This window comes from Onychomys torridus, chromosome 19 (genome assembly GCF_903995425.1).
Source record: "Onychomys torridus chromosome 19, mOncTor1.1, whole genome shotgun sequence".
NCBI lineage: Eukaryota > Metazoa > Chordata > Mammalia > Rodentia > Cricetidae > Onychomys > Onychomys torridus.
The window spans coordinates 43,166,186-43,184,795 of record NC_050461.1 but is presented as its reverse complement, the minus strand read 5'-3'; the positions used below and the strand labels follow the sequence as shown (position 1 = coordinate 43,184,795).

General features: G+C 39.0%; 1 protein-coding gene across 3 annotated transcripts in view; it reads right to left on the bottom strand.

The window, feature by feature from the left end:
- Grm1 (glutamate metabotropic receptor 1) overlaps positions 1-18,610 on the bottom strand; it is a 365,396-nt gene that overhangs the window by 30,122 nt on the left and 316,664 nt on the right. For all 3 annotated transcript variants that reach the window (XM_036168760.1, XM_036168762.1, XM_036168761.1), the window contains 2 exons: positions 16,871-16,997; positions 1,811-2,741 (listed from right to left, as the gene is read on the bottom strand). In XM_036168760.1, the coding sequence (XP_036024653.1) occupies positions 1,811-2,741; positions 16,871-16,997 (1,058 nt within the window). The remainder of the gene's footprint in view (positions 1-1,810; positions 2,742-16,870; positions 16,998-18,610) is intronic.

The window sequence follows — 18,610 nt, the reverse complement described above, 5'->3', positions numbered from 1 at the left end:
AGCTTATAAAGGACTTGAAATGAGAAATAAGCACGAATTGTTGGCTTCACTCTAATGCTGCTAAGTGTTAGGGATATTTTCATTTGAATTAATGACTATGGATTTTAAAGATTCCCCCACTCCCTAAATTCTGCCACAGATTATGGTTTCTGTAAGATGTCCATGTGTAGCTTTAAAAGATACAGAACTTAATGCATGTAGATTTTTAGATATGTGCTAAGATAATAAATTTTACACCGATTTAAGACTCAGGCAAAAACAGGCTAAAGGGATTTACAATTAAAACTTACCTAAATTTGTAGCAGCTTCATTTTCTTAGCGACTGGATGCGGGTGGGGGTGGGTGGGTGAGAGGGTGGGGTGTGGGGGAGGAGTGGAGTGGCATCCATCCCTCTTACCAGCTAGTTGACTTACATGGATGTAATAGTTATAAAATGCCATAGATGGTGTTACTGTTGCTATTAACATTCATTTTTAGGAGCCATCTCAAAGAGCAAACTGAACCCTGATAATGGTACATTCATGTCATTTTTGTTTGTTTGTTTGATTGGTTGATTGATTTTTTTGTTTATTTGTTTTGTTTTGAATCAGGGTATCTCTCTGTCACCCTGGCCGTCCTGGAATTCACTCTTGAACAAGCTGGCCTCAAACACACATAGATCCACCTGCCTCTGCCCCGAGTGCTGAGATTAAAGGCATGCACCACCACTGTCCTGCCCAAGACATTTTTAAAAAAATTATAATTACTGTATGAAATATATTTTCATGAGTCTCAACAAAATGGTATGTACAACATTTTAATAGAAACAGGGAAAATATAGAAAAATATTTATTTTTTGTTTTGTTTTGTTTTGTTTTGTTGTTTTGTTTTTGTTTTGTCTAGACAGGGTTTCTCTGTGTAGCTTTGCGCCTTTCCTGGAACTCACTCTGTAGACCAGGCTGGTCTCGAATTCACAGAGATCTGCCTGCCTCTGCCTCCCGAGTGCTGGGATTATAGGCATGCGCCACCACCACCCGGCTGAAAAATATTTCTTATGGAAACTTTATTACCCAGACTTAGAATGTAAATCATTTGGATTTTGAGGTTCAAGTTTAGGGCTCCTTATTTATGTTTTGATTTGTGACTAAAAAACTATTCTTGTCATGACCACGAAGAAGAGACAACCCAATTCATGTGCAGCATTGTGTAACATGTTCATTACAATATGTGTTAAAGTTTAATAAATAAGAGATCTAGGATAAAGCAGATGCTTCAGGGACATCATAACAGGATACGCTTGATGCTCCACTGCAATCCAGTTTTGAATTGGCACTCTCCCTGGGGTGCTTAGCGTCTTATCCTTCACCCTGGCCAGATTGCAAAACCTGTGGTTTCAGAATAAAAATAAATCGGATGTCATTTTCGACCACAGTCTAAACTTTCACTTAGAACTAGTGTTCACGTCTCTGACCCGGGACCAGACTGTATTTATTCTCCATAGACTGGGAACCGACATAACAGGAAAGACTTTCCTGACAGAACTGCAATTTGAGCCTCTAGAAAAGAAAACAAAAAAACAAAACACGCTACACTTTGGACAGCGTTGCTCCGTGATTCTTGCTGTTTTCAAAGCAATGAGAAACAAAGAGCTCTTTTACGTTTATATCCCTATTCCAACAGTGAGATTTGAAAAACTTTGAGGAAGTGAAGGAAAACGATAAAGTTTAGACAGAGAGAGGCTAAAAAAAGGGAGGGAATGAGGCAGAAGGAGGGGGTGTGAGAGAGCAACAGAGAGACAGAGAGACTGAGAACCCCAGATCAGACAACTCACTTGGCATTTCCTGCCCCTGGCTTCTTTCTCCGGAAAATGTTGAGGAAGGTGTTGGAGCGGCAGGGCAGCTTGCCATCACCAACGTGCATGCGGACTACATCAGAGGTGGTGAAGGCACTACGGACATTCCTCTCGGGCTTGGCAATAATGATGTACATCTTGGGAGTGAACATGCACCCCAGGGCCACCGTCACACTGAGGCTCACGGCGAAGCAGGTAGTGATGATCTTGTAGTTGCTCCCAAAGTAAATGGGCACGAAAGCCAGCCAGATGATGCAGGTAGTATACATAGTGAAGGCGATGTATTTAGCCTCATTGAAGTTGGCGGGCACGTTGCGGGTCTTGAAGGCATAGTAGGTACAGCTCATGATGAGGAGTCCATTGTAGCCCACCGGGGCCACTACACCCAGGTTGCTGGTATTGCAGATAAGGTAGACTTCCTTGATACTCGGGTAGGACAAAATGGGCATGGGAGGCTCCATGATGATCAAGGTCACCACTAGTGTCAGCTGGACACTAATCAGAATGGAGGCAATGATCACCTGGGCCCAAGCGCTCATGAACCTAGGTTTCCGGGTACAGATCTTCTTCTTGCTGCCGGCCAGGATGCGTGCAATGCGATTGGTTTTGGTCACTAAAGCGGAGTAGCACATGGCGGAAGAGAGGCCGACCAGGAGGCGCTGGAGGTAGCACGATGTGGTGGTAGGTTTGGCGATAAGGGTGAAAGGGCACACGTAGCCGAGGAAAATGCCAGCCAGGATGATATAGCAGAGCTCTCTGCTGGAGGATTTGACCACCGGTGTGTCTCGGTACAGCACAAAGATGAGGGTGACAAATAGAGTCACAAGGATGCCCAGGCAAGAAAAGGCGATGGCTATGATAGATTCTATGTCACTCCACTCGAGGTAACGGACAGGAATGGGCTCACAGCCTGCAAGGAGAAAAATGATTTTAATATGAGTCTCGGATTTCGGTTGAGCGACTGCACCGGTGCATGCCAGCTACTGGAAGCACAGCTATAACCACGTGGTTTGTGCTGTGAGGTAATTCCTCCATGTTACTCAGAGACACTCCATCGCCTTTCCTGGATAACCACATCTCCAGACTTAATCTCATTACAGCCTGACAAGACCTTCGTGAACTTGCAAAGTATCTTTTCCCCAGCACTGTAAGCGGTTGTCACTGCATTGGTGAAATTTAATTCTACATTTATTTTTTAAAAAGGAAGAAAGTAAAAATGGAATATGCTAATAAGAAAGAAACTAAGAATTATTTTTATTTTATGCAGCCCTTCTCCATAAGCACATAGGGATCATAGACAACTTTTAGCAGAGTAATATATATATATGTAATTTGAATTTTGTAGAAAAATTCACATTCTTTTGTTTAACCACACATTTTTGTATTACTTAAACTCCCATGCATGCTCCAAGACTGGCAGTCGGGGTCTTGAGTTAATAGAATGAAAGCTCTCTCCACTCATCTCTGTGGGTATTGTATTTCTAAGGAATTTCTCAGGAGACAATTCCTTCCCAACAGTCCTGTGTTTGGTATAGACTAGTATTTTCCCAAACTGTCATGTTGGAATTATTTTAATGAATCCAGAGAAAGAGTCTCTGTCCTATAGCCCTAGAAGAGGACCCCACACACACCACACAAGGGACCAGAAGAGCCAATTTTACCTCTGTTCAATCCTTCAGCACCAACCCACCCCAGTGGACAAGTTTTTGTCCACCAACCATTGAGTGTTAGCCCTCACTTCTGATGATCTGGGAAACATTCACATCAATACAGGTGTGTCAATCAATCAACTGCCCTCACACATGACTACCTACTTCTACAGGTGTCAACCAGTTTATACTCTGGAAGCTCATCAATCTCTGAACCTCACATACTTCTCTAAACATCCACAGAACTTGTGCATGTCATGTCAGGAGAAATTTATCTCTCAGGGGTAGCCATCTCTTGTAGTATGTAGTCAGCAGGAAATTTATTTTCTGTCTTTTCATTTTTCTAGTTCACATACAGTTGGTTCTCAGTATCCATGAGGAATTGCTTCCTTTCCCAAACTGATATCAAATCTTGGAGATGCTCAAGTCCTTTGACTGAGATGACATTTGTGTACAACTATGTGGTTGTAGTACCTGTCAATAGCACCAAGTATGTGGATACTCTAGTCCCTTACAGAGTTGGGCATATTTGTATGTAACCTGCCAACACCCCCATATGTGCTTTAGATCATGTCTATACTGCTTATAATACCCAGTGCAATATAAATGTTATATAAGTAGTTATTGTGCTATATTGTTTAAGAAATAATGAGGAAAATGCCTGTATATGTTGATGATGTATATAACCACTGTAGTCCCATAGAACTGGCACCTGTACCCACTAAAGAGCTAACAGTATACTAGTCACAATGGAATGTCCTTGCCTCATGCTTTCTCTGCAGAGAATGCGGGATGCAGGATGTGGAGCTGATAGACAAGGATGACTAGCTCAATATCTTTGGGTTTTCCATTTTTCGTGTCTTTAGAAATTTCATCAAAGTCACTTTGAAGATCTTCATTTGCCCAAACACTGTAGCTGACCAATAGGTTAACTCACTGAGTCTTTTCCCTATCTTATGTTCATCAAATTTCTTGACCGCCCCCCACCAAGGATCAACTTGAAGGCTCAAGCTGCCATTTTCACATACTGTATGTGAGTCAGACCCAACAGTGTTTTAAATATGAAATTTTTCTTCTAAGATTTTGTTATTGTTTTTATTTCATATTCCTAGAATACATAATTGTGTGTGTCTTTGTATAAGATCCAAATTTAGGTGTTCAAATAAAGCAAGTATATCTATCTTTATATTAAGTATTTCAAACTTTGGTTTTAGGGCATACCATTTTATAATTAGACATAAGGATTCTTAGAGACAACAAACACTGCTATACATTTACACAATTTATAAAATAACATTCTATATATCCGCTTACTTCTCTGCTGTTTATTGCCTTTGCTATTGTCTATTTACATTTATAGTCTTAATTGCATGTGTTTTTTTGAGTGTGGTGTCTTGTTTTGATTTGTAGTTTTTTTTCTCTGTTGAATTATAAGAAAGTTTGCTTATCAAAACCAGATGGAGACATGTATGTGGGAGACAGCATGATATAAGTCATCCCTGGGTACTAAAGTTTAGAAATTATTAGGCTAGTGACCAACAGAACTATCATATATGGTGAATTATATCTTTAACTTCAGTACCTGAGAGGAGGACACTGGAGGCCTGTTCTTAGTTCAAGTCCAATTTAAACTCCAGAGTAGGAAGGAAAGAAGAAACTAAACGGGTAAAAATCAGGAAGAAAAAGTATCCCAATTCCATTGAATGAATTTCACTCTCGAGAGACACCACCCCTCAAGAGCTCTCTCTTCAAACTCCTAAGAGGGGCAGTTCTTTAAACTATTTCACCTTAATGAAACATTAGATACCTTGGATTAGCAAAGTCATTTTGATAGGGAAAACAACCCTTTGTCCCAACACATAACTATACTTCGAGACTCTTGGTATGAGAGTATCTTTTTATGTTCTGGGGCAAAACCCTACAAATTTAGTAGCTGTGATCAGTTTTCAGTTAAGATGCACTGTATTTCCTGAACATGGTCAAATCAGAACTGCCCTAGACATGAGAATGCTGACACATTGTATGTAATTCCAGAAATAGCTATTACCCCAGAATCACTGTAGAAAGCACACTACACAGAAACAAGGGCCAGAACTTTGCATATAAATGTAGACCACCACAGGACCTGGATTCTCCAAAGGACTCTTCGGATGAGAAGGCTACACTTTACTCTAGGCAAATAGTCAACACAGGTACATATAGAGCTAATGCCCACTTCAGTAGGAGGCTTCTAAAAAGGTCTCTAGTAATTCTTACCCTTTATATTTATATCATTATGCAACCCCTGATCTTCAATATGAGCAGTGTCTGTGTCTTGCTTCTAATTCACAGGATATAGGAAAGTTTATGAGATGTCACTTCTAAGATTATATTACATAAATGGCAGCTTCTGTCTTGCTAGCCAACATTCCTGCTGACCTGGGTAAGCTAACCTCTCATATTATTGTGGTCCGTAGGACAAAGAACTGAAGATATATTTTACACAACCACATATACAATATGGAGATCTTCATCCCAATAGCCTATGGGATTCATGTCCTGAAAACAACCACAGACCAAAGTTTAGAAGTGTAACTTTCTCTTAACATCACATTAGAGATATTATTCCTATTCTTGTGAAAGATGGCCCCCAAAGCAGAGAACCAATTAAAACTGTGCCCAGGTTCTCAACCCACAGAACCTGATAGATGATAACTATATATGCTGCTTTAAGCTACTAGATTGATTTGTTATATAACAAGAGACAATTACCTCACATACTAAGCCTGGTTTCTTAATTCTGTAGCCTACACTTACATGCTTGCCTTAATGCAATTATAGTCATAAACCAAATTAGCCCAAGCACCTTTTGTCTTATGTTATATCATGCAATTTAATGTATCCATACATATTAAATTCCTTTTACTATCAAAAACTGCCCAACATTTTCTGCTACTTAATTAATTGATTACAAATTATTACTACTCTCCTCCCATTTTTCTGCCCTGTGATATTCACAACAGAGTAACTTTAAAAATCTTAATTGATGAAGCAGAATCTCAGTGTTATGTTGACCTCAAAAAACATTCCGACTCACAATAAGAACTTGAAGTACTAGACCTTGACTTGCTGTCTTTCTATGTGTGCTATATTAAAAATAAAAAGGGAATCTTTTAGGGTTGATGAACAATAAGAAGTCTAGTCCATACTATAAACATTGTGTCTCAATCCAAGTTTTTATAGTAACTGAAATTTGGCATCGTCTGTGGTCCACAGAGTTGCTAAAATAAAAAGGAGTGAGATATCCACTAATGGCTGATACACATTCAGAATAATTCTTTCATTCTTATTCAGCATTCATAGAAACTATTTGAGATGGAACAGAGGATCAAACATAGGACTCTTGCATCCCCATCAAGTACTCGACCATTAAGCTACATCCAGCCCCAGAAACATTTATTTTGAGTCCTTAAATAGAATCTAAAAATAAACAGGAATATCAGTTGATTTCTTAATGTTACCTAAAATAATGGCTGTCATAAAAGTTGGTTCAAAGTAAAGAACCTAATATGAAAACATGAATACTATAAAGTATGTTAGAAAGATGTTTTTCATAGATAATCATGTGATATGAAAAGAACATTCTGATAAAAAGTCCTTACCAAGAATCTCACATAAAACAAAATTATTTTTTCATAATAGGAAATCCACAGAAAAGCTTAAACATTCAGTCACAGATCTACAAAAATGAGCAAGAATACATTCTTGAAAAAAAAAAATCTCAGAGTGAATATGTAAGATTCATAGTAATAATCCTGGAAATAACATAAAGGTTATCTAGTAGCACTATATAGGCTACCTTGTGAATCTTAGATAAACTCCTCATGAATAAATGAAATCATTTATTAGGAGAGATAAATTGATCACAAGATTAAATGCAATCTTCTTTCACAAGATAGTAAAGATGTAGCAAATTCATGCTTAATTTATTATTTACATTAATCCACAAATGTAAAAGCTGGACACTGAAATTTAAAAAATCCTTTGGGAGTTTCTAGTGGATTACATACACACAGCTGTACCTTCTACTATTTACAAATATGAATTATCTTAAATTATGTGTTTTTCAGAAAAGACTAACATATTCTGTTATGGAATATTACTTTAACTCTGTAAATATGTGTTACATTTGTTTATGTCGTGGAATAATGCTTTAAGTAGTTGAAGATGTGTTGCATTTGTTTTTGCTGCATTTGTTTATTATGTGAAGATGTGTTGCTATTTCACCTTGCCTGCCTAAGGCACCTGATTGGTCTAATAAAAGCTGAACAGCCAATAGCTAAGTAGGAGAGGGACAGATGGGGCTGGCAGGCAGAAAGAATAAGTAGGAAAAGGAATTTAGGTTTAAGAGAGAAAGAGAAGAGAGAACAGAGGAGAAAGAGAGGGAGATACCCAGGGCCAGCCAGACAGGCAGCCACCAGCCAGCCAGACACAGAATAGGACATACAGAATGAAAGAAAGGAAAAAAGTCCCAAGACAAAGCACAGATGAAGAGAAACAAGTTAAAATAAGTTACAAGAGCTAATGGGACAAGCATAAGATAAGGCTGAGTATTCATAACGAATAAGTCCCTGTGTCATGAATTGGGAACTTATTAGTGGCCCAAAAGAAAGCCTGATATAATATTCCCTGTTAATATGATAAAATCCTTATGATGGTAAAAATATGATTAACTTTTTGTATTTATTAGCTAGAACATTCTGATTTATGATTCAATGGTATGAGGAAACATTCAACACAATGGTCATGAAGTATCATGAATTTATACTTTACAATGCCGTCTTCATTATTCTCAACCCTCTGGGAAGTAAGATGGAACCTTAACATTACTGGATATTTAACTGATTCATAAATTTAAAAAACCCAGCTGTAGAAAGCCTAGAAGCAAAATGTCCATCTTGGTAAGCTTCTACACCAAAATCCTCAGAGAAAACTACATTGCAAGATTATTGATAGTGGTACCAATGTTAGGGGGTAACAACTGCTCTCTGATTGGATTCGAGACAAGCTCTGCAGTACACAATCCATGTCTGATACTGTGATACTGTCAAAAGCACACGGCTGGGAAAGGCAAAGTCTCTAGAGGGGATCATGTTGCTATTGCTCAGCTAAATGGGCATAGTGTCAAACCACCGTCTAAATATTTATGTCTGTACCTACAGACAGGTACCAGTCTCAGCCTTGACTGCAGTGAATGAGGAGACTCGAGGCTGCTCAGGGAGCTGAGAATAAGTGATAGTTGAAGACTCAGCCCTAAGGAAGACATTTATAAAATCCCCACTAAGGTTTGGTGAATGTGGTAGAAAAGAGGGTGGGAAGAATTCAAGAGTCAAAAGATACAGAGAAGAGCTGTGAAATGCCCTCTTGGAGCCATGATGTAGCTGTGGCACATGTGAACACACAATAGCAGTGGCTACCTGCACTGGGCCTGCACAAGACTGACCTTTTCAGCAGCTAATCATAGGAGATGAGGCTCATGGGGTCCTACCTTCTCCGCTGACATCTTGGCTTACTGGAAGAGGGGGAATTATGGTCTACACTGGATACCCACTATGAGCCCAACCTGGCTCCAATGAATAGTTCTAAACCCACAGCCATACACACAGCTCTGTTAAAGCTTAGTGAATCACAAAACAAGCAAGCAAAAACTAACTTGAGAGGGGGATTTGCAGGAGGGTGGACAGGGCCAAGAAGTAGATGAGAGAGGAAGAGAGTCACTAGACTGCATTACATATAGATATATGACACTGTCAAAGAACAACTTTAACACGAATTCTAAAGATTTTTGTATATGTCATATTTTGTATACTCTGCTTATTCATATACAGTTTTCTTTACTAATTTGAAGTTATGCAAATATGACTCTGTCGTTACTGTTTCTCTTGCCCATAATAGGATTTTGGTACTAAGGCTTTTCTAGTCAGTCGACATCTCTAATTCAATAACTTAATGATAGTCAGCAATTTTGTTAGTTCAGATCATTTGAGAAACAATACACAGGCAAGTCACTGTCATTTTTCTAACACATTTCACATGGGCAGGCAAAGATTGCATGAGTTCACATATCTGATAAAATTCAGCTCACAAAATACATTCATGTGATGTCTTCATTTAAAAGCAAAATGCATACTGCAGCAAAAGACAGACGGCATGTCAGCACTACCACATCAAGAGAGATCCAGGTGCAAGCTCTTATTCATCCCCAGATACATTCCATCCAGAGTGTGCACTGCTGAGATCTGTCTAATGAATGACAGTTTTGAGATGGCTCAAGGCAGAAATATCAGCCAGCCCTTTCTCTGATGGGTTTCACTGGCTGTCACCGGGGAAATTTCAAAGTTTGCATCTTACAAATCCCAGCTCATGTAACATTGTCAAAAGTCAAAGACAAATAGGGTCGTCTCCACAAGAGGCCATAAAATTGTCCAAATCGACCTGCACAACTATCCTGGATAATGCACTGCATACATTTAAAGGAAAATGTCTTTGTCCTAGCAGAAGACCAGGTATTCTTGTGCAGTAATAGGGGGCAGTTTATCATAAAAAAATAATAATCCCTAAGAACAGGCTTGCCGTTCTACCATGATCACTTTCCCTACCAGCAAGATGCTAGACTCTTTTCATATGAGGAAGTCGGGCTCTTGAATGTCAAGCCCCCATCTCCTGGAGATTAGGAATAATTGGTGCCTTGAATAGATGCCTTCTTAAAGATTGGCATCCCCCCTTTACTTTCCCCTGTTTCAGACATCTTAAATTTGAGAAGCATTAGATTTGCCATCTTGAGGAAATTGGCTCTAATGTCCAAGTCAGTCATACACATAATGTTAGTGAGATTATGTTCCTGTTCTGAGGCGTCAGAGTTATGAAAATCCTGGGTGAGGGCATCTCCAGGCTGGAAGATGGGCTGTCTCCCATAGTGGATGGCGTTGTAGTGATCCACACATACTTGACCCCCACTTGCAAAAGAAGATTTAAAAAGAGTTACTTGGACAACGTCCAGAGCTCTGAAAATGGGCAGCTTGGCAAATGTCCATGGCCAGCCATTCAGAAAACCAGAGGCATTATACAAGTTAGCCTTCAAGCAGGCTACAGATTACTCAGCAAACTCAGGCAAGTGGTAATAACTCTAATCCAAGGACCAGAGGCCATTTTTCATCTGTGAACCAGATATTTCGTAGTTTATAATATCCAAATGCATTAGGAGGCTAAAATGGAATATCATATTTCTTTCTAAGTAGGTCAAGTCATATTTAACATGGATCAAGAAATAGAGGTGATAATTATTTTACCCTAATTATCTTAGGGGAAATCATAACATTTATAACACTATGTCATGGTAACATTACAAAAATGCTTTCCTCAGTGTATTTCTGTATTATCAGTTACCGACAAAGTAAATTTCTACTTATAACTCAATGTATAGCTTAAACATTCATTCTATGAAGGCTTTTTTCTTCCAAGAAACAAAATTTGCTTCTTGCCCTGTGTTTATATGACACAGTACACAGGGTCATGCTGTGGAATTTAGTTCACTGTTTACATATCTATTCTCATATGATGCTTCTTATGTGATTGTCTCAGTTTCTTCAAAAATCTCTGGGTGCAAAATGGTTGCTAAAGTATATTGGAGAATTAAATAAATAGATAATAGTGTGGAGGCTGTGGTGATTGGCACAATGAAGAAAATAACTAAAGTTAGTTAATGTTTCTGCTTTTTAATGACAAATTCAGTACAGGCTGCCTTTTTGAGGGGTCCTTATACTATTTGATATTTTAGAACAAATAAACATTATTGCATCACTTTTAATTGGTCCATGAATTATTAAATCACTGTCAAGTCCTATATCATTGTGGGAAAGAACCATGTTTATGAATCACAAGAATTGAAGCATGAAATTTATGGACAGAATTAAAATGTACAAACCCCAGAAGAAAGTACAAAGAGCCCAGTCGCTTCCAAATGCACTTCCTCCAAGGATTCACCAGTGTCTTCTCAGATCCAGAAAAAACATTCAATGAAAACTCAAGTCACTTGTAAGTAGTCATTTTCACTAATGAGACTCTCGGCCATCAATGTAGACAATAGCTACCTTTAAGGGTGATTTCAGTATGTTTTTACAAATCTTATCTTCAGCAACAACCATCATTTCTCAGAGAAAAAAATTTTTTTTCACTTTAACAGAAATTTTATGTTAAAAAAAATCCATCAAAACAAAACGCCCACTAAAAGGCACTGTCTTCACGCTTCAAAATATTACTACTGAATTTTGGTATTCTCTACCAGTGGGGAGTTTTTCTTTTCACAAACGCTGCTACCATAGCAACACCAAAAACACATTGCCATGTGCTGTGCCCTTGCTCTGTGCTTGACATGGCACCAAGTAAGTGACAAATAGGATCTAATTTTCTGCTCATGCTTGCAACTAATAGAAATGCTGAAATAATAGGTGTCATTAACACATAAGTACAAATAAGTATGAGAGATGTATGTTCTGAAGATATTGAGGATAATATTTGCAAAAAAGTACATATGTATATATATATATGTGTGTGTATATATATACATATATATGTATATATATGTATATATATACACACACATATATATGAAAAGTAGCTAGCTGGTGGAGAGAGGCAGCATGAGCTGCTACATGGCTCAACTCATTTGAATGTAAAGGTAACCTTTATGTGCACCATAGGTCACATTTAACACAGTCAGTCTTTAGAAAAGCAGTTGCACTGGTGTTCATCTAATTTATGGTCATGGAGATTTCTTCCCTGCTCTGTCAAGATGAAGTCCTAATTAATAGGAAGAGTCATTTGACAATAGGTAGATAATATACTCACAGTGGGAGAATCCAAAGAATTAAATATGTGACTGAGTTCCATTGTGACAGCTGGGAGAGGTGGTAGACCCCTAGAATCGCAGAACTCCTGTGGGAGGCTGAGGTGGGAGGATCTTTATTTTAAGGCCAGCCTGGGCTATGTAGTCAGAGCTCTACAAGGGAAGTACAATATGATTAGGTCTCTAAGAACTATCAGAAAGTATCACAATATACTAGACCTTTCTTTTTTAATGTACGTATTAAATTCAGTGTGTGTGTGTGTGTGTGTGTGTGTGTGTGTGTGTGTGTGTGTGCGTGTGTCCATGTGTGCTCATATGCACCATGAGGTACAGGTGAAGATTGGAAGACAGCTTGCAGAAGTCTTCTTTCCTTTCTGTGAGTCCCAGGCATTGAACTCAGGTCAGCGGGTTTTGCAGCAGTCACCTTAACCTACAGAGGCACCGTGGCAGCCCTTGAAAATGCATTTTAAGGTTGAGGTAGAAGTTTGTTTTCATGTGAAAATAGAACAGTAGAAAAGGCTGGGGGAAGCTCAAAAGAATGCAGAGAAGAAAACAGCTCTTGTGTCTCAAAGCTAGAATGTCTGGCTGCTAAGAACAGCCCAAGAAGTGCTTCTGTACTCGATCCTTGTATAGTCAGCTGAGATCGCATCCAAATAGCTCAAAGAGGAGACTTGCTGCTAGGTCAGCTCCAGCTCTCAAACATAATGGCTCTTTGAGGGACCTGCTCATCAGAGAAAAGAGGCTGTGCAAGAATTACCAGCTATGAAAGAGAAGAAAACTGAAGAGAGGCATGCCAGTGACAGGGGAGGCCTGAGTCCAAACGAAGACTGGAAAACCATTTGTAAGCCATCCAGTGCATGGACCCTGGGCGTGGGCGTGGGTGTAGGTGGATTCACAAGGTAGCTTTCTATTGACAACTGCGTTAATCTTCTAATTCTCTAAACTGAACATACACAGATTATAACACAGCCATTATGTCCCAGGCACCAGGCTCTGAGCCTGAGGGCAGTATTTCTCAATGGGTAGGATAGGAAGTAGTTCTTCAAGCATGGATGCAGTTTAATTATTTTTACCTGACAAGGGACAAAGTTGAGATTCAGAGTTGACAAGTGATTAGGAAGCTTTGACCCTAGGTTGGTGAGAGAAAAAAGACTCAAGATTTACTTGTATGTTCTGTATATCCAGGTGGGTAGTATGAAACTAGTCCCTCACTTTCCCTTTGGGCTTTCTCTTCCCCTTAACTTACTGTTTTCAATGTTGCACATTAGCTTCTGAAATGGACATTATCTACCTTGTCCGTTTCTGCTCTTGATGTTAATGCTTTGGAGAAATTATCCAAAAATTCTTAGCCTGCACCAGCCAGCATGTTGAAGTGTTTCCTCACCTGTGCTTTCTTCTAGAAGCCTCATTATGTAAGATCTTATACTTAGGACTTTGATCCACTTTGGGTCATTTCCGCTCAAAATGAATGATAGAGTCAAGCTTCAATCTTTTCAGCACTGGTTAGTAAAAAGTCACCCTCTCTTTAATGTATATTCTTTTTTTTTCCTTTCTGTAAGCCACCTATAAAAGAAACTCAGTACTCTCTTGATCTAGAAAGCCTTAAAAACATCATTCAAACCCAATATTCACATTCACCTTAAGGACATCCATGAAACTAGGCCATGCGGGTATATATCTAAAAAGAAATATTTGAAAATATTTGAAAATATTTGACAGATGGCCCTTTAAAGGAGCAGCGTGAATTGCTCCATCTGTTTAATGCACAGTCAGTGGGTATGTTTAAGCCAAATTTCAGGGCTGGACACAGGATCAGTGGCCCTCAAAACTACTCTGATTCCAGCTGCACATACTAAAATATGATGAGTAATACTGAACTAGAGTTTGGATGTAGGTTCTCTAGTCCTTGAATTTATCCAGGTGAAGAAAGTACCCAGGATGTGCTGCTGAACATAAGGAAACGGAGGCTTTGAAGAAGAAAAGGACATCTGGGAAGACACTGGAGAAGCAGAAACTTAAGGCACCAGATTAAACACAGCATAAAATAAGTACAAATAAAAGTTATAAAACTATCCTTTTATAATTCTATGTCTCTTTGATCAAAATGTCCTTAATTTTTCTCTTATATCCTTTCATCTTGTCTCCTTCCTCAACCCCCTCCTTTGATATGGTGTTGTGTGTGTGACGTGCTGCATTTAATTAAGTTTGCCTGCATGAGCATGGGCATTTACCATGTCCTGATATACTGGGTCTCACTCTAGAAGTGCAGGGTAAGAGTCTGAAGGTGGGTACTTGCTGGATAACTTTTAGATGTATGAGAACTTTCAAACTAGCTTTTAGCTTAGAGAATCAAGAAAAAAAAAAAAAGAAGCAAGTGTGAGAGTGGTTAATGTGGTTGGTACCCTCAAAAATACCATATTCCAGCCAGGCAGTGGTGGTGCGCACCTTTGATCCCAGCAATTGGGAGGCAGAGGCAGGCTGATTTCTGAGTTTGAGGCAAGCCTGGTCTACAAAGTGAGTTCCAGAACAGCTAGGGATATACACAGAAACCCTGTCTCAAAAAAAAAAAAAAAAAAAAGAAAAGAAAAAAGAAAAAAAGTACCATATTTCAATCTAACCAAAATACCATATTCCCATCTAATTTTCTTTTTTCTTTTTCTTTTTTTTTTTGCAAAGGGTCTTCACCAGGTGATTTCCGATCCTCCTTTAGATTTGACTATAACAAGGCTAACATTTCACAAGGTTGTGCCATTTAGGTATAATTTTAGCTGTGTGACCTAGTTCTACTGATCTAACCATTTTAAAAACTATATCTAGAGAAAGCCATGTGTTTTACTTTCACAGTTTTCTTTGGGTTCAAGAAAAAAGCAATCAACCAACATCATTATCACCTTTTCTGAAGATTTTCAAAGGCATCCAAAGGGAGTCTTGGGATCCAGGTTGCCTTGACCTTGCGCATATGGCTTTGTGCCTCTAGGTTTCTTCTACTCTCTCTGAGATGAAGGGTTAGTGTAGCAAGTCTATATTTATTCACAGGCCAAGGTTCCTAGAACTCTAGACTTTAAAATTATGTGAAGTATTTTTGAAATGTTTCTCTCCTGAGAGCTTATACCAGCGGCTAAGAAAAACAAAATTTGTGTATATGAATATTGCTTTTGGGAAACTTATACAACATATATACTGGTATATATATATGTGTGTGTGTATATATATATGTATACACATATATATATATATATATATCAGTATAGACAGATAGATAGATAGATAGATAGATAGATAGATAGATAGACAGATAGATGGATATAGATATAAATAATGATCAGTACATCTCAGCTCCATTGATTCCAAAATAGTTTCTTACATCCAATTACCCGCCTTCCTTCTCTCTCAGATGCTCTAATCTACAACCTTTGAAATGCTTCTTGAGACCAAAGGGGCCGTTCCCTCATGGCTGTTTCCAGGCTTGTCTGCATTCCACATTGCCCTCAGATTCATCTATCTGCAAAAAGGTATCATGATGTCATTCTCTACCTCAAAACTCTCCAGTGGTTCTCCTGCATTAAAAGCCAACAGCTAAGCACAGACAAGGGCTGGGAGAAATCCCAGCAACCACCATCAGTATCCTACCCAGTCTCACTTCTCAACACTTGTGGTGTCCAACAACCGAACCCATGAAATTATTCCTGGATTTGCCCATGTCTGTTATAAACTTTCAGCTTTCCCGTGCTCCCCTCGTTAGCATTTTTTTTTCATCTTGTTTGTCTAAGAACCTTCATGTACTGCATGAAGTATCTTTTTTTATATTGATTGTTGTGTTATATTTTCCTTCTATGTTTTCTCTGACAGATAATAAGCAAAATAAAAGCTAAGATTGTAGCTAGGCCTGGTGGCTCATACAAGTAATCCCAGCATTTCAATATCTGGAAGACTGGACCAAGGAAACAGCCAAGAGAACAATGTCAAGATGGATACACATAACACAAACAGACACACACACACACACACACACACACACACACACACACACACACACAGCAGATGTTGCAGAAATGGTAGGAATTATAAATTCAGAGGGCTTTACATGCCTTCCAGTAAAATTTTAAAAAGAAAACATCTCTGTAGCAGAATATCCTACCACATATCAACTCACTTGTGTTCAGATGGACATGCACTTTCTTTTCAATGTAGACCATGAAAACTTCAAGAGGCTTGTATGTGCTGTGGGGCACAAAGTGTGTACCCAAAGGCAGTAAGGAAAAGACAGGAACTAATTGTTGAGTAATATCACGAGAGTGTGGTGATGCACACCTTAATTTCAGCACTTGGGAAGCAGAGGCAGGTAGATCTCTGAGTTTGAGTTCAGCCTGGTCTACAGACTGAGTTCCAGGACAGCCAAGGCTACACAGAGAAACTCTGTCTTGAAAAACCAAACCAATCAAGCAAAGAAACAAACAAAAAAGGGCAATAATTAGGCACCGGACTTACAAGTGAGGCTGCTCCTACCTGTCAGCTCTGCATTGGGCCACCACCCCAGGTCACAGGCTCTGCAGGTGAACTCATCTTGCACAAATTCATTTTCTTTGCAGGCTGTGCAGATCCAGCAGCAGCTCACTTCTCCTTTCCGGATGACCTGCAAGACAGGAAAGTGTGCATTGTTTTCTTGGCTCTTCTTCTGGTCCAGCCTTCCAGATTTTGAAATGCTGAGATTACAGATGTGAGCCATCAGGTATAGCTACAATTTTAGCTTTTATTTTGCTTAAAATCTGTTAGAGAAGACATGGAAGGAAAATATAACATAACAATTAATATAGAAAGATGCTTATACAGTACATGAAGGTTCTTAGGAAGGTGCTTGGAAGTTGGCACCCCAGACAATCTCCTGTTTCAGGACTTGTCTTCACCATAATCTTGAAAAATCTCCCACCTGCTAAAAGGAGCCTGAGGAAGGTTTGAAAACCCAATGATCTTAGAGATCAGGAGTGGACATCAACTCATTCCATCCTGAGTTTGGAAGCCTTTTGGTAGAACTTTTATACAATGAATTGACTACATTATTTTTGTACCATTATTAAGGAATAAGAATTTAAACAAGGCGTGCTGTCACACACCTTTAATCCCAACACTCGGGAGGCAGAAGCAGGTGGATCTCCATGATTTTGAAGCCAGCCTGGTCTATAGTGCAAGTTCCAGGACAATCAGAGCTACATAGTGAGACCCTGTAATAATACTAAACAAAATATAACTTTTTCTTTATTTAACATTTATTAGTTACTTTTAAAAATAAAAAAATGATGATATATTTTTCCCTGAAAAAGTTTTTTTTATCCTTTAAATTTATTGAAACAGTGCTGTGGGAAGATGGAGACAGACCAAGAATTGTGGCTGGCTGTCTCCATAGGTTGGACCCATGCTTTTTCATTTTGTATATTTTAGATAGTTTTCTCTTGATATGGATGAGTGACTGGACCTGGAGCTAGGCTTCTTAGGCCAAGACGTCAGAAACAACATCATTTGATGTTCATCCTAATAATGTGTTAGGTTATCCAAATTTCCCATAGTGTCTAAAGAGTATGGACCAGATGCGGGCATGATGCTCATGAAGGCAAAAGATGCTGCATTTCCTCTCTCCCTCTTTCATTAGTTTCCAGACTTTGTCTGGCAGGCAGTTTGTTACAGTCAAGTTTTGTCCCCTTTGAACCTTTGGTGGGGAATATCCAATCTTTTGACACTGTGATGTTATCTTTCATCTACAAATGTATTGGGCCACATTCACAGCTATCTTAGGATGGATGTAGCCTGTGGGCTGCAGGTTGGGCACATTTGCTATATGCACATCTGAAATGGTCTGTTTTAGGAACTGTTCAGCCTCACTAATAAATTCTGATTATTCTAGTTCTTTATTCAATTGTGTGTATGTTCAACAAGACATCTCCATTCTGGCTAGTAGAAACTGGGACATTTCTTGGCTCTGTGTCAGCTCTGAGAATTCACTTCCCTAGGCTTTGCCCTTTTCCTAGACTCTTTGGATTCTACTCTGCTCATGTGTAGACGGATGTTCAAATACTCAAGGGAATGTCTGTGCTAATTTCTGGGACTATTTATTTGTTTCCTGCAGAAATCCATCGCCTTGCTTCTCTGTACTGCAAATCGTGGTTCTCCTGGCTTTCCCAAACTCTGATTCTGTCTTCTTGAATTAGCAAGATGGTCAAACTCTGTGTTCTGTATAGTTGAACAATCAGGAGA